Source organism: Mytilus trossulus, chromosome 6, assembly GCF_036588685.1.
Source record: "Mytilus trossulus isolate FHL-02 chromosome 6, PNRI_Mtr1.1.1.hap1, whole genome shotgun sequence".
Lineage (NCBI taxonomy): Eukaryota > Metazoa > Mollusca > Bivalvia > Mytilida > Mytilidae > Mytilus > Mytilus trossulus.
This window is the reverse complement of record NC_086378.1, coordinates 11,023,012-11,040,030: the sequence shown is the minus strand read 5'-3', so window position 1 is coordinate 11,040,030 and position 17,019 is coordinate 11,023,012. Positions and strand designations below refer to the sequence as shown.

Sequence of the window (17,019 nt, the reverse complement as noted above, 5' to 3'; positions counted from 1 at the left end):
TGATCAGTAAAGAATCTAATAGGTTATTTTAGTTATATAATTTACTACCATGGGTAGCAATAAAATAAGTGTACATTGAAATAAATAACACTATACATGTCTATGGTTAGGTGACGTCCTATTGTTCTGTGACACTAGATAGATAGTATTTTATTTATGTTTTATGTCACTATTGTAAATAGGTAGTAATTTTTTATCACCTGTACTCTACAAGGAGTTGAGATTTCCTTCGAATACACACTGGAAGTAAATAGCTGGATGTAAATTATTACCGAAATAAATGCTTCCTGACTGATGAATGTGCTTACTGTTTTTAGACTGTTTGATGTAAATTAAAATTTGAGGGTGTAGATTTCCTTCAAGATAAAAACGCTGTTATATACTGGTGCTTTGTGTGTAAGAGATTATAGTGTTTAGGAGTTATAGAAATGTCGCAGGTTATAGAAAATCTGCAGATTTCCGAACCAGAGGTTAGTATACATTGATAATTACATATAACAATGTTAATTAGATAAAATTGTATCAATTTCATATTTTGAGTATTAGTCATTTTCACAGTAAATCATGTTACATCTCTTAAACTGATGCAGCATTCAGTGTTTCTGATAAAACTATCAGATACTAGGTTGCCAAATAATTTTTTTTTGCCAAATCTTTTTTGGAAATGTCAGAATTTTATGTTATTAGTTAGCAATTAATTGCGGTTATGAGGTGATCACTTGTTTTTTCATAAATGCTTTGTTTTTGTTTATTGGCTTTGTTTGGAGATTCCTTCGGTTATTATTTTTCTTTGGTTGTGATTTGAGTGTGGATATTACTTAAAAATTAGCATTGTGTAATTAGCTGTTAATTAACCAGTATGATTTTGATGTCATATCTAATGTCCGTTACTAGGAACCAGTAATTGACCAATTGTTTAACTTAAAAGTACATGTATTATAGAATTTATAAGAAGGAATATTAAGATATCTTTATTGCCACTTTGGTATCTTTCACAGACCCTGCACTGCAGGCATTTTACATTAAGGTGGACAAAGATATGAAGCCATTCTCTAGACACATGATCACCAGAAACTTGTCATTATGAGACTACATGTATTGTTGTAGTACAAAAACATATGCAAAAGAAAACTGAATTTTTCACAAAATTTGTCCTATATTTTGATATTAGCAGAGTTGTTGATTACCGATTGGACCAGTCAGTGTTTCCCACAGGATTTGTGGTTAGCACCTTGTTGATTACCGATTGGACCAGTCAGTGTTTCCCACAGGATTTGTGGTTAGCACCATGTTGATTACCGATTGGACCAGTCAGTGTTTCCCACAGGATTTGTGGTTAGCACCATGTTGATTACCGATTGGACCAGTCAGTGTTTCCCACAGGATTTGTGGTTAGCACCATGTTGATTACCGATTGGACCAGTCAGTGTTTCCCCCAGGATTTGTGGTTAGCACCAGGGTAAATTTGGGGACAAAGAAATTGAGGTACTTGTGATTAAAGCACCAATGGTCAGAAATATGAAACAGACTGTGAACTATGTGCTAAGTTCAATAGCCTTGAGAATACTGCAAGTTTTTAGCTGTGTGTCTCATTCTTTTTAGGAAGGTTTTCTTAAAAATTAATTTTTTTGCAGAAATGCAAAGACTTGCACATTCTTCAAAAATCTAGATATGAATTTTACACACATAGTGAGGTGCATTCAGAAGTAAAAGTTTAATAAACTTGAGCTCCACCCTGTAAAAGGCAGCTGTTTAAGATCTATCTTTGTCTAAGCTTGTCAGTAAAATCTGTCTGTTTTAGAAGCCTCATGTTTCATAATCAAAATCCTTATACATCTGTTACAGCATATTGCTTGTTCTGTGAATGTTTACTTCTTATCTAGAGTTTTGACTACTTATCTTCAAGTATTCCAGAATCGTGTGCACAGAATTAAAGTTGTTAATCGATGCATGATGGCAATTAAAATAGTAAGAACAACCTCTGTGCCAGTCATAGTAATTATAACTGAAAGAGTAGACATCTGTGAAGCTTTTTCTACATGTACATTGTAGGTGTAACAAGGTAGACCCAGAATTTACATACTCGTAGCCAGGGGGGGGGGGGGGTTCAGGGGGTTCGGACTAACCTCCCCCTTGAAAACAAATAAGCACTGTTAAAGTCAATGTTCTGTTCGAATTGTGACTGTTAAAGTCGAGTTTGTGAGTCCAACGAACCCCCCTTTGGAAATTCCTGGCTATGGGCCTGATTTAAAAAAAGGAACAACATTACGATGACTGAGTATCAAATTTCCAATAGTTTTTCATTACTATTTTTCTTGCTCCTGAATATCCTCACAGAAAGCATAACTCTAAGTGTGCACTATGAACATGATGTAAATAAGGATGTTATCATAAACTTTAGAAAAGTCAGTTTTTATAACTCCAGGAAGTAAGACTTATGAAAAAGCAATATTCAACACTTTGAGGCATACTTCATTTCTTTTGATAAGTTTATAAAAATACTCCAACAGAAAAAAATGATATTATGTCTGCATCAAAAAAATGTGTAATTTTTTGGTTGATGGGTTGCTGTTACAATCAAATTTTGTGCATATGTATATTTTTGTTCATGCCTGAAATTATAGTATACAAATATTTAATACCATTTACAGAACAGTCTGAACCTATTATTAGGAGGACAACAGAGATAACTTCACCCGTACTTTGTCCCCCTTTTCTTTAATGGTGAGGTGAGGCATCTAATGGAGATTTTGTTTACAAGGTGTCTTTATTACCTATAATTCCAAATTGAAAATAAACACCGCTGAGTGAAAACACACCTTTTACAATAAGTAATTTAAATGTAAATAGACCTACCTGTAGTTTACAATATAATATACTAACAATTATGTTAAGTATTTCTGTAAGCGGATAAAAAAAAATTATGCTGACAGAATGAGACGCATGTATAATTACTTAAGTGGAATTAAGCTCATTTATACCTTTCATTCCATGTAACTAATACCACATCTTCAGATTGTCATTAAGGAAATATATCTTGGTTGACATGCATTCCATCAGCCTACTAAATACCTGTCAAATCTGTCAAGTCTGGAGACATTGCATGATATGATGACAATAAATAAATTTTGACAGATTTTTAATTTTGAAAAAAAATGTGCAGTAGTTTCAATTGTACAAATTTATGAAAGTGAGTAAATGATTGCAAAAAAGTAAGATAGTTTATATGTACAGTGTAACCTATGTAATCCGACACTCTGGCGATCACAAAAAATGTCAGATAAAGCAGGGTGATGGAATACTCAGTTTTTTTCTGCAAGGATGGCCATATTTTGGACCATGAAAATGTGTCAGTTAAAGCGGGATGTTGGAATACTCAGGTGTCTGATCAGGCAGGTTACACTGTATTTACACTGTGAAATGGATATTCTACATTTGTCATGCTTTACCATAAAAATAAGGTCAAATTGCCGAAAGACCTACTGAATCTATCATTTTGGTATAATTATAATGTTATGTTGTAAATTAAGTACACCAAATGGGTCAAACATCCTTACAAGTGTATCTAATACACATGTAATACCAATTAATGAATGAAAATTCAAAAACAGGAAGCACATATTTTCTTCCTTTCATACATGAAAATGAAAGAACAAAAAGAACAAAAACCAGCAATTACACAAGTTTTTGTCATCATTCAAGGTGTTGTTTTGTCTTTAAAGAACAGATTCTATATTTGAAAGAATTTGATACCATTTGAATCCCATATTTTTGAATAAACAGCTCTCACACAAAATCTGAACTCTCAAACAAAATCAGGAAAGGTTCAAATTATTTGTAGGTCCTCAGTGGCGAATCCATCCATTTCAAAAGGGTTCCAACTGAATGTCCCCATTCAAATGCATTGATCATCTAAAATAAAGGGGATCCTCCCCATTTCTCGGCCACTGATCCTATTTGAGTATTCAAGTTGGTATGTAGTGCTTATTGTAATCTGTCAAACTTCAGGGGATTGGTAGTTTTAATGGGCAGGAGTTTAGATTGTTTTAAACATTCATAATCCCAGATTAATCTGTGAATATAAGTTGTAACCAGCAAAGAACAAATCAAGATATACATTATCTTAGATCAATTAAGGGGTGTAGTGACCTCAATTTCATAGTTCAATGGATATAAGTATGAAGTTTGTAAACCATAAAGGTCTGGGTTTAAAATACTAAAGTTCATTGTGATTGACTATATTGATATATATATTCAAATGTTATTGAAAAATGAACAGCACCAAAAAAAATCTCTTTAAATTTAGAAAAAGGGGTGTAAAAATAGGACCAATCATTTATTTGTGTAAATCTAGATCATTTTATAGAGTTGTGCATTTTTCTTTTTTTGTGTGAATGTTGTGAAAAGTAGAATTAACTAGAATACCACTTTTACAATGTTAACATCTGTCAAGTAAAAATTCATTCATGGCTAAAATAAGGACTTTCTGAAATTAATCTAATTTTGAGCTGTGTTATTCTGGTAGAAAGAGACTTTAGTTATACATGTACATTTAACTGTATCCATCTCATAATTTTTTTAGTCAAATAGTAGATTTTATAAGCCTAAAATATAATCAATGAATGATTGTTTGAATATGAAGAAGTAGAAATTGTTTGATTTTGTTTGTGGATATTAAAAGCAGATCGGGTGGTATAAAACACCTGGATATAACACAAAGAAACAGCTGTTTGTCTGTTAATCTAAATCCAACAAAATATTCCACATTTATTTAGGTCTCAAGTTTTATCACAAGTGTTGGAAATAAACTCACAAAATATATAAAATTCTTGTCTAAATGTATTTTGGCTGATCAGACAAGATTAGCATTGGATCAATGGTGCAAGGACAAATTAACTGTTGTATTTAAATGTTAATTATCAGCTCACCAAGCGTGGATCAAAATTATTGATCCTTTCAATGGTTAGGACAATTATCTCCGCCCAATTTGGACAACAATCAGACTATCGGAACACAACAATGATTACAATCTGTGCTCTTTATAAATACCAGTAATTGTTTCTTTACCGTACATATTGTCACAAATAATATCCATTGTCAGGATTTAACTGTATGAAATAAAGTTCAAGATATTTTGAAGATTTAAAAAGTCAAAATCCATTTTTTCTGTTGATCAATATTTGTATGGATATCTGATGTCTCATGTTTACACTGTGCCAGAGGAAATGACTTCTGTTTGAGGGAAACACATCCTGTGTATGTAGAGAAAGTCTGTTTGTTATCAATCAGTCTTATGTGTGTATGATGTAGATTTATCTGCACTCACCAGGAGATTAAATTTCACCTCAAACTTTTAGGAGGAGGAATATTTTGGCAGTGTATAAGGTGCCTCTGTCTTAAATTTAATGACTTTTACATGTGCTAGGCGTTAATTAGACTTCACAACAGTTTGTGTGTTTTAATTTAGGATTTCGTTGATTATTGTTTGTGATCTATTTTCAACATCTGGATTGAGTATTGCTAGTGTGTTGAAGTAATTAATTTCCACTTTGATGAACTTCTGACAAACAACATGGCTGCCAGTACACCTATGACACAATCAGGCACAGGTAGAGGACCAGCTCCACCCCTTCCAGAGAAACCTCCTTCAGTGGCGGAGAGAACTAGACTTCTAAAATCAAGTTTTCGTAAGGATGATGTTGATAAACCGAAAGTTGTATGTTCAAGTCCAATAGTAGAAAGAGCAGCAACACTACCACACAGTCTTGAGACAAATGGGGATAAGTCTGAGACTCCATCTCCTGCTAGTAGTGTGGGGTCCATGACTGGTGTAGGGGTTAAAGCCTCCACTCCGGACTCCGTTAAGGACTTGCCACCCAAGCCGGCAGTAAGTCCACCAGCTGTATGTATATTCGTATGTCTTGTCTTTAACTGTGCATGTCTTTCATATACAATCAGGGAAAGGGTGGGTACCTAGGGTATGAAGTACATATATGTATCTTCAGATTTATTTCTATTTGTGTCTTTTTCTCTCCTTCATGTTTTATAAAAAGAGACAGTTTTACCTGTAGTTATTTTAATTATATAGCTGTACGTTTAAATACTGTGAAGTGTATTTTTATTCTTGCTTTGTTTTGTTTTTTTGGCTGCAAAGGTTCACATATACTATATTGTTAACAGAAAACTGAGTATTTATAGATTTAATCCCATTTAAATGCATTCCTTTGTTACTATCCCTAAACCACATGTTGTAGGGCAATTGGAAGGTGACTCATACCTTTTAAGTCATTTAAGAATGCAGTTTTATAAGTGATTGCTTATAATATTAAGTTTGCCAAAAAAATCATGATACACACGAATTAGGTATAAATCAGTTGATCTTAACTGTGTGCAAGATGTTTTCTAGATCTTGAGGGAAGATATATACCCAACTTTGTTTACTTATCTCAGTGGTCAGTATACAAAACCAATTACCAGCTAGCCTCAGTGTTTATAGACATCAGATAAGTGTTTATTGGTTTAAGATTATTGTTAATGGTCAATTATAATGGCTACTGTTGTCCAAAGGTGTAACTGATATACAAATCTTTGACCTTATTCTCTCACTTATAAACCAATACAGTAACATGCATGGGTCTTGATTGAATTCTTCCTTTCTGTTAAATCTTAAATCATGATTAATCAAGTTTATCTTTTCTACCTGATGACAGTTATAACTTAATCTATCATGGACTTCACATGTTGATATCCATTCAAGTGTTCAACTAAATATAAATTTACTTTATTTGCAAAATTTACAACTTTAAAGCAAATAAAAATATTGAAGGAAATACATAATTTCCTTATAGATACAATGCAACAACTTATACTGATGAAATTAGGTCTCCCTCCTTATGAGTCCTAACCCATATACATGTAGAGCTTTACTACCAGGTGAACTATCCTAACACTCTCCCTCAACCTGACTTAGAAAATCCCTTAACCTACACATGTAACCATAACGGCAACCCTTACCTTAAAGTAGGGACCCTTAAAGTAAAATAAGGCCTGAAAATATATAAATCCACAGTGAATCTACCTGTTATTGACACCTTTGTCATCCTTCAGCCATTCTCTGTCTCTCTTTCCATCCTATCCACAGTGAATCAACCTGTCATTAACACCTTTGTCATCCTTCAGCCATTCTCTGTCTCTCTTTCCATCCTATCCACAGTGAATCTACCTGTCATTGACAACTTTGCCATCCTTCAGCCATTCTCTGTCTCTCTTTCCATCCTATCCACAGTGAATCTACCTGTCATTAACAACTTTGTCATCCTTCAGCCATTCTCTGTCTCTCTTTCCATCCTATCCACAGTGAATGTACCTGTCATTAACACCTTTGTCATCCTTCAGCCATTCTCTCTGTCTCTCTTTCCATCCTATCCACAGTGAATCTACCTGTCATTGACACCTTTGTCATCCTTCAGCCATTCTCTGTCTCTCTTTCCATCCTATCCACAGTGAATCTACCTGTCATTAACACCTTTGTCATCCTCCAGCCATTCTCTCTGTCTCTCTTTCCATCCTATCCACAGTGAATCTACCTGTCATTGACACCTTTGCCATCCTTCAGCCATTCTCTGTCTCTCTTTCCATCCTATTCACAGTGAATCTACCTGTCATTCACACCTTTGTCATCCTTCAGCCATTCTCTATCTCTCTTTCCATCCTATCCACAGTGAATCTACCTGTCATTAACACCTTTGTCATCCTTCAGCCATTCTCTCTGTCTCTCTTTCCATCCTATCCACAGTGAATCTACCTGTCATTAACACCTTTGTCATCCTTCAGCGATTCTCTGTCTCTTTCCATCCTATCCACAGTGAATGTACCTGTCATTAACACCTTTGTCATCCTTCAGCCATTCTCTCTCTCTGTCCATCCTATCCACAGTGAATCTACCTGTCATTGACACCTTTGCCATCCTTCAGCCATTCTCTGTCTCTCTTTCCATCCTATTCACAGTGAATCTACCTGTCATTGACACCTTTGTCATCCTTCAGCCATTCTCTGTCTCTCTTTCCATCCTATCCACAGTGAATCTACCTGTCATTAACACCTTTGTCATCCTTCAGCCATTCTCTCTGTCTCTCTTTCCATCCTATCCACAGTGAATCTACCTGTCATTAACACCTTTGTCATTCTTCAGCCATTCTCTGTCTCTCTTTCCATCCTATCCACAGTGAATGTACCTGTCATTGACACCTTTGTCATCCTTCAGCCATTCTCTCTGTCTCTCTTTCCATCCTATCCACAGTGAATGTACCTGTCATTGACACCTTTGTCATCCTTCAGCGATTCTCTGTCTCTCTTTCCATCCTATCCACAGTGAATGTACCTGTCATTAACACCTTTGACATCCTTCAGCCATTCTCTCTGTCTCTCTTTCCATCCTATCCACAGTGAATGTACCTGTCATTAACACCTTTGTCATCCTTCAGCCATTCTCTCTGTCTCTCTTTCCATCCTATCCACAGTGAATGTACCTGTCATTAACACCTTTGTCATCCTTCAGCCATTCTCTCTGTCTCTCTTTCCATCATATCCACAGTGAATCTACCTGTCATTAACACCTTTGTCATCCTTCAGCCATTCTCTCTGTCTCTCTTTCCATCCTATCCACAGTGAATGTACCTGTCATTAACACCTTTGTCATCCTTCAGCCATTCTCTCTGTCTCTCTTTCCATCCTATCCACAGTGAATCTACCTGTCATTGACACCTTTGCCATATTTCAGCCATTCTCTGTCTCTCTTTCCATCCTTCATTTCTCTATAAATCACTGTTATATTGAAATGATTGTAGATGTTGAAGTATAACTTCTACATTATCAGGTTTTACAAAAGTCGTTTAATTACATACAAACAAACGACCCTTCACATCTTATGGAACTACAGATGACAAAAGAAAGACAACAGTATGAGCTAACTATGGAGGTATGATGTGTGGTTGGAAACCAGCTTGGGAGTGACAGTTTCCTATCATTGTGTACATTATATCATTGGCGGATCCAAGGGGAGGGTTCTGGGTATTGGAACCCCTCCTTTTTTTTTGATGATCAATGCATTTGAATGGGGACATATAGTTGGAACCCTTCCACTTTATCCTGGGTTGGGAATCACCCTTTAAAAAATTGCTGGATCCGCCCCTGTATATTAACCCCTTGTCCAAAGACTTACTCCAAGATTTAAGTTAACCACACCACACTTTTTAATGTCCTTATGCACATGTTTGTTATGCACTTTCTATTTATGTACATTTAATTGTCCTTAAGAGTGTCTATTTATAGTATGACTTACTATTTATTTGAATACTGGCAAAAGTCCTAGTCTAGTCATGCTAGTATTCAATATGTAATACTGTTGATTTAAACCAGGATAAAGTCAGGAAAAGTGTAACAAATTAAGAATTAATTGAATAAAAACTTTTGATTTGTGTGCATGGGAGTTGTATTTTGCAGACAAGAGACAATACCTTAAAGTCTAGGCCAATCTTCACTGACCTATAACAATCTTTAAGTCTGGTGTATTATTTTACTTATGCATATTTACTGATAATCACTTCACCAGAGTTATCATTCATTTCACTCTTTGTTTTACAACCCCAGGTAAACTCGTACATTCCTTATTATGCATAATATGTAATAAAAAACCAACAAATTTACTCATCACTATGATGCAATAACACATGTCATTCTTGCACAACCCCTACTGTCAAATTGAATATTGCATCCCAAATTTCGAATTTACTTGGCATTTGGCCGAGAGATATGCAAACTTAATCTTAAAAATTAAATTAACAAATTTCCAGCCCATTTTTACATCCAATATGTAAAAAAAAATATAAGAATATCATCAAGTTGTGATATGAAGTAAATTTCTTAAATATAAACAAAACACAGTCTTTTTAAGGGTTTTTACTTTGAATTTGTGATTCACTAACACAGAAATAATACAGCAGAAGCAGGTTTGTCAGTGGTGGATTTGGGAGGGGTTTTCCTTGGTTTGAACCCCCTCTTTTTTTTCAAACATCAATTCATTCAAATGGGGATATATAGGAACGAACCCCCCTTTATCCTGGGTAAGGAACCCCCCTTTGTAAATGGCTGGCTGAATCTGCCCCTGATAGTGATTTGAGGTGTCCTATGGACATAAATTGTTATACCCAGGCTTTCTAAAGCAAATGATATGGAATCTGTTGGTTTGTTCTTTCTTTTGCATTGATTTTCTATCAATTGGCAACTGATTGAGTTGTACCCTTGTCTATTTTATACCTGCCTCAACCAAAGGTTATCAAACTTATATACATTGCTTATCACCACACAGATCAAGTTTGAATGGTGGTGGGCGTCATTCTCATAATTTTTTATGTCCCACCTAAGGGCACTTTGTTTTTTGGTCTTTTTGTTTGTTTGTTTACCCGTCCTACTTTAGTCTGTTGGTCTGTGCCCCTTCAGGTTGGATTTTTGGTCATGGTAATTTTGATGAAGTTAGAGTCCAATCCACTTGAAACTTAATAGACTTTTCCCTTTTGATATGCTCTTTCCAATTTTAATGCCAAGTTAGAGTTTTGTCCCCAATTTCATGATCCACAGAACATAGAAAATGATAGAACAAGTGAAGCATCTGTGTATTATGGACACATTAAATCTTCTTTATATAAAATGGATAATTATTGAATTTGTTGTATTCTTTTGTTACTTTTTTTTTTTTTAGTTAAAACCTTTTAAGCCGTTTCCCTTAGCAAATCATGAACTTTGCAAAGGGAGGGGCTATCAGCAATGATCAATGTGTGTTCTTTAATTGAAATACTTCTAGTTTTGTATTGTATTTTATTTAATTTATTTTGGGCTACTTATTGCTTAACATGGACTTCTGAGAGGAAAGGTTGCACAATTTGTAAACCCTGCTCATAGATGCTAGTAATGCTGTAGACATAATCTCTTAAAGTTAATTAACATGTTATGTCTTTTAGTGCAGTTATTTTGATTCAATCTTTTTAGTGTTACATGTACTAAGTTATAAGATAAGACAAGAATTTTGTTATTTCTAATAGAGGACCCATTATAGGCATAATCAGTACATTGATTTTCACACAATTGCAATAGACAATTCACATAAAAATAAAAATACAAATACAACTGAAAAACCCCAACATGAAATATAAATTGAGAGGAATGTAAATGTCTGATGAGTCACTTTGCTCTTGAGATAAGCAGTTGTTTTATAAATTTCATAGTTTTTATGGAGGAAGACATATTTTTATATGATATGAATGGTCCCTCAACAAAAAATCGTTATTAAAATTTCTGCCAGACCTTATTGGGATGTATACTCAAAGGAAAGAGAGGCTTAGTGCATAATTTTAGTGACTGTGTAGTTTTAAACTCTTAAGATACTGAGGGCCTACAAATATCAAAGAATATTCCCAACAGTCCTGTTTTGACCCTTGCAAAAAATACAAGTGCATGCATGTGATCTTTCCATTCAGGGTATATTTTTTTTACTATAAAAACTTCATTGTTAAAGTGGCACAGTTTTAGCTGTAACAGGAGTTCCTACAGGAAATTGCATTATCATCAGATATTTTTGATAAACAGAGTTACTGCCCTTTGATCTAACAAATGGTATTGTTTCATTAACATGGTAAATAATCATTACAATTTTAGCAATGCATTATAATAATGACATTATTGTTGCCCATATTGGAAAAAGGTCAAAACCTGACTAAATTATGGTGATGGTTGGGAGATGTTTTGTTGGATGAATGTATAAAAGTGCATAACTAAATTATGTAATTTTAAATCTTCAAAGATACACACATGATTAATTGAAATGTGCACCTGCTATATAGATTATTTTTGCATTTTTTTTTTAGACTTTTAGTCATTTTCCAGAATTTTTTCAAAACATGAATACATATATATACCATTGAAAAAATTTTCAAAACATGGTTCCAGTTTTGTGTTAGTGTAATTTTAATTATCTTATAGTTTTCAACCCAGATCCCTTAGACTTAAAGAAAGATTGTTTGGTACATGTTTAAATTTTCCACCTGCTATCATGTAGTTGTATGGGGATTTTTTCCAATTTTTCCTGATATGAGAACTTCATAATTTTTCCTTAAAAAAATACAAAACATGGTGCAATCATACTACAATGGTTAAAAAATGACTCTCTTTGCACCAGATGACACACTTGGTATGGAAATTCATCACTCTTGAAAGTGTGTCTTCTTGTTGATGCTACATTTGAAAGCTGGATCATAACACAAATAAAGGTGTTGTACAAGGAGAGTTTTCAGCCAATCTATGATATCATCTATATCATGAGGCCTCTTTTGTATAGGTGTAATACCACCATTGATTTTCCCCTATTAGTCTTTGTTAAATTTGCACTTTTCAAAAAATTGTGCAGAATTTATCTTTGTTTCAACTAAAGAAATACTTGGCATGAGTAAAGTTTTATCCTGTCCAGTTCTATAGAAAAAGTTTCACATAACATTTCATTGTATATAAGAAAATAACCATCATTTGAAGTTAACCAATCAAATTTCTCCCCTTATTCTATCTGTCTACAAGGTTTAGTCACCATATAACCTCAAGATTACAAAATTTTCTATAGAAATCACAAATAAAAAATAATGGTGTTTTGAAATACCCAAGACATGTTTATAACACAGAAATAGTTTTACTGCAATAAAATGTAGGATTAATTACCTACATGTACAACGGTCAAATTCAAGGGAATATTTTTTTAGACCTACTTTCGTATGCAACCGGATGTGACGTACCATGATTTGGTGGTATTACACCTAAAGTTGTCACATTGACAAGCATTCATTGATTTAGTGTTTTGCTGAAAAGAAGTCTGGGAATTAAGTTTCACCTTGTCCATTTGTATGTCCATTTGTTTATCCCTAAATTAGTTTCTGTTCTCTAATTTTAGTTTGCCAACAACCAAACGTTATTGCTTACACAGATCCAAGTTTAATTTTAGTGGCATCACTTTTGCCTATCTAGAGTTATACCCCTTTACAAATGAAAAATTGATGAATTTTGGGTAGCTTCATTATAACCTTTCCTGAGTTATATCCCTTACAACTATGCAAGAGGGGGCAACATCATTATTGTTTTTCTCTGCATTAAAGACCCATTGGTGGCCTTTGGTTGTTGTCTGCTCTATGGTTGGGTTGTTGTCTCTTTGACACATTCCCCATTTCCTTTTTCAATTTTATTGTATATTTCATTTGAATGCATATCAAACTACATTTACAATTCTAATTCTGACAGGTTTAATTATTTCAAATAATAAGAGATGTAAATCTAGACAAGCGTATATTTGTTTCTACCAATTATTGGTCACTGAAACAAACATTTCACACTTGAGATGGTTATGTTTTGCCTTTATTTATGTCATGCAGTGTGAGATGTGAATGGAATGCATCATGGGCCATACAGCAGCATGTTACGGATGAAAAATAGTTTCCCTATATTTGATAATCTTTTTTGCATATTGTAATATTTACTGGAGTGAGAATCCAATCCATGCATTTCTACCTAATCTACATTTCATGAATCTCATCTACATTGATAATATATAACGAGGAACTCCATAATACTTTGATTTGGTATTGGGATACATCTAGTAGAGATCATTGCCATCTTCACATTTTTAGAACTGCATTTCAGGCCAGTTAGAATTTACCTTTTACATTTATCTGAAATGACTATACTAGCTTTGATGAGATGAAAAGTTATATCATTTTATAAATAATTATACATTCTTACACCAAGATATCATTAAAGGTAATTGTAGATCTTGAAATTATCATGCTTTACTATAAAATAAGATCAAGTTGCTGAACAACCCTGCTAAGTTGTTAAAATCTATCCTTTTTCATGCACCATTATATCTTGGGTGTAAATGTGATCCACCCAGTCAGACTAACACCCTCATACTAACGTTAAGCTGTATAGGATAAAAAATAACTCCTTGTGCGATATTATAAGTTTTTTGAAAACATTATTATAAGTGAAAAAGATGTACTTTAAAAATAAATTTGATTTGAGAGGGGGTCTGAAATTAGGATGTTTTCCTATGCTCTAAATTGATGACATGATAGCTGAGACACACAATAAAACCCAAATAAAATATACTGAATGAAACACCTCCTTTTAGTAAAATCATGCACAGCTTGTTTTTTTATTTTAAAAAAAGTGGAAAAGTTTATGTAATTACTGGGTATTAGTATAATGAAATAAAAAAGTGAAATAAAAAAAAAGTTATAGATTTATCTTGCAATAGTTTGAGGTTGGTAATTACCATGACATTGTTTTGTTGGTACTAATAGACCAGGAATATATATTGAATGGCGTGAGAAACATAGGTTTAACTTGTAGGAGCATTTTTTTTACATCACACATGAACATATGGTATTCTCATTTAGTCAGTTATATCTATTCTGTTTCTTTGTACCAATCATTAACCCCTACAAATGTTATTATTGGCTGTGAAAGGTTTATTTTATCTAGAAACATTTGTGTAATACATTGGTTTGTAGTCATTCTATTTACATCCATGAGAACATGGATTTAATTTAATGATTATTTGGCTGAATGAACAAAACCCCTTAAGATTGATGTTTCATTGATCCTGTCTATTGAAAATTAAGTAATATTTCTATCAGAACAATTAGCCTTGAGACATTGTATGAGAGTGTTCTGACAGAACATCAATACTTTCCTTTCCTAGCTGACTCAGTAAAGCATCCTTATTAGGGTCGAGGACTAGACACTATTATTTCCTGTTTAATTCAATATATTGCTTGGTTTAGTGTGTCTCTGGGTTTAGTGTGCCAAGGAGTTGTTATACTATGAATGGAGAGTAAAGTTGGGTGAATCATTTTGTGTATAGGAGAGGGTGAAGGTCGTTTAATCAGTTTTATATTTTGTGTGAGATCGGATGTATAGTTCAATATGACAACTCAGGTAAGAACTAAATCATTTAATTACTCGTTAATTAGTTCATTTTTACAGAATTTCACGTTTAAAATACAAAACGTAATTTATGTTAATTTTACAGACATTTAAAAATAAACTAAATTTCTTTAATAGGAAATAATTTAAGATACAAAGCTATGGGTCACTCCCCTATTTTATGGCAATAGTGTACTTCTGTGTCATAAGAGAAGTTATATTCTATACATCAGTTAAGGGTTATACCTATCATTAAACAGGTGCCCCATGTCTTAAAAAGGTGTTATATTTGTGTTTGGAATGTAAATTTATTGATGTGTTTTGTAGGTCTAAATCTTCTACTTATATTTATATTATAACTCAGTTATGTCCTATTCAGAAATATATGTCATATGATGGATAGGGTTAGTTGACCTTACACAGAGGTGAACAATTTATCTTGATAAATAAAACATGATACTTCTTAACAGCTGGATCAGTATTGACCCCTTGTTTGTAAAAGTTTTCTTATTTAATTATAAAATAATTATAATGTAATGGCAGAATATTTGTGAAAAATCCTTATCTGTATTACTCTGTTGACAGATGATGGATTTTGCCATTTTAAAAAATTGAAAATAAGTGAAAGAATATTTCTCTTGTTACCCTTCTTAAAATTGGGAAAAGTGATAATATTTCATTTTCCTACAACCTAGGCCAACTTGACCTACTATTCATGTTTCAATTTATTGGCAGAAGATTCTAAAGTCATAATCAAGTCTTTGATGGTGGTATTCAGTTAAATCCATTATAGCCCCTCTGATCAGTTTATTAAACAATCTACGAATGTAGTAACTTATTAAATAAATGTTGTATTGTGGTCAGAATGTAATCAACATTCCTCAGTAGTCCAGCAATGACCATCTGTCAGATTTTACTCAGATTGAATGGTGAAGTACTTTGGCCTAGGTCATTGTAGACGCTATTTCCCAAAAATAAATTTCTGTTGGACTTACTGCAAATTTTATTGATAGGTAATAACTTGTGTATTTCCCTGGACCCTGGCTGTAGTGTGTTTCAATATTGATGACAATTGGTATACCCCTACTTTGCATGAAAGATTCTATATATAGAAAAATGATCTTCATTTGTACTGTGAAAAACAGGTCACTATGACCTATATTTTTATTCTTTGTTAACTAAAATCTTTGAAAAATCATGATGTCAATAACTTACCCTTTATTCTTGGTGTTATACAGTGTTATTATATATCACAATTTGAACAGAGCTTTTTTTTGTTGAATGCATAAGTCATCATTGTAAACTTTCAATTAAACTTTTTTCACAATTTATTTGCATTTACTTCTGATTATAAGACAAAACAACTTTGTTGTCTTACTTAACTGATAGCAGATACACACGAAATTCCTACTTTCTTAAATTTGATTATTACAATATTATATTAATTCAGAAAATCTTGAATAAGGTTGCTGTTGTGTTACATTTTGTTACATTTTATGATTTGCTAACCATCCCAAGATTTGAAATGTGATTAACACAAACGAAATTTTAAGAAAATTCTTGGTTACATGATATCATAGAACTTCCTTATCCTTTACTTATATGGGTCATGGTGTTCAAAATTGAACTTCTTTTTCTAAATGGTGTACCCTAGCTGTAACACAACTGTCAATTGTTGATTCTAAAAATGTAAAAAAAAATAGTTGTTTTAACTGTTGTATATATTTGGTTCATGGGTTTGTGACACAATCAAAGTAACAACAATTTACAAAAGGGTTTACAACACAGCTGTTTTAAAGGTCAGTCCCTGGTCAACAAAACATCTTATGATTTATGACCATTGACTATTGGTTTTAGGACAAGGTTAGAAAAATGTTTCTTTAAAAATAGGTTCAGGACAGCACCTGTAAGTGTCCACTCAAAGTTGAATTGAAATTTAGTTAATAGATATTTCATTAGTTGTGTAAACTGTAAAAGCTGAGTTATCATTAGAGCCTGCAT

At 33.2% G+C, this 17,019-nt stretch overlaps 1 protein-coding gene across 8 annotated transcripts in view; it reads left to right on the top strand.

The window, feature by feature from the left end:
* Positions 1 to 206: 206 nt before the first annotated feature.
* Positions 207 to 17,019, top strand: part of LOC134720789 (septin-7-like) — a 49,229-nt gene continuing 32,416 nt past the window's right edge. For 2 of the 8 annotated variants that reach the window (XM_063583294.1, XM_063583292.1), the window contains exon 1: positions 5,425 to 5,902. In XM_063583294.1, coding sequence (XP_063439364.1) covers positions 5,573 to 5,902 — 330 coding nt within the window. In that variant the 5' untranslated portion in view covers positions 5,425 to 5,572. Of the gene's footprint in view, positions 471 to 5,422; positions 5,903 to 14,770; positions 15,031 to 17,019 lie in introns of those variants that run through there. The other 6 variants (XM_063583295.1, XM_063583288.1, XM_063583291.1 and 3 more) reach the window with 6 other exon arrangements.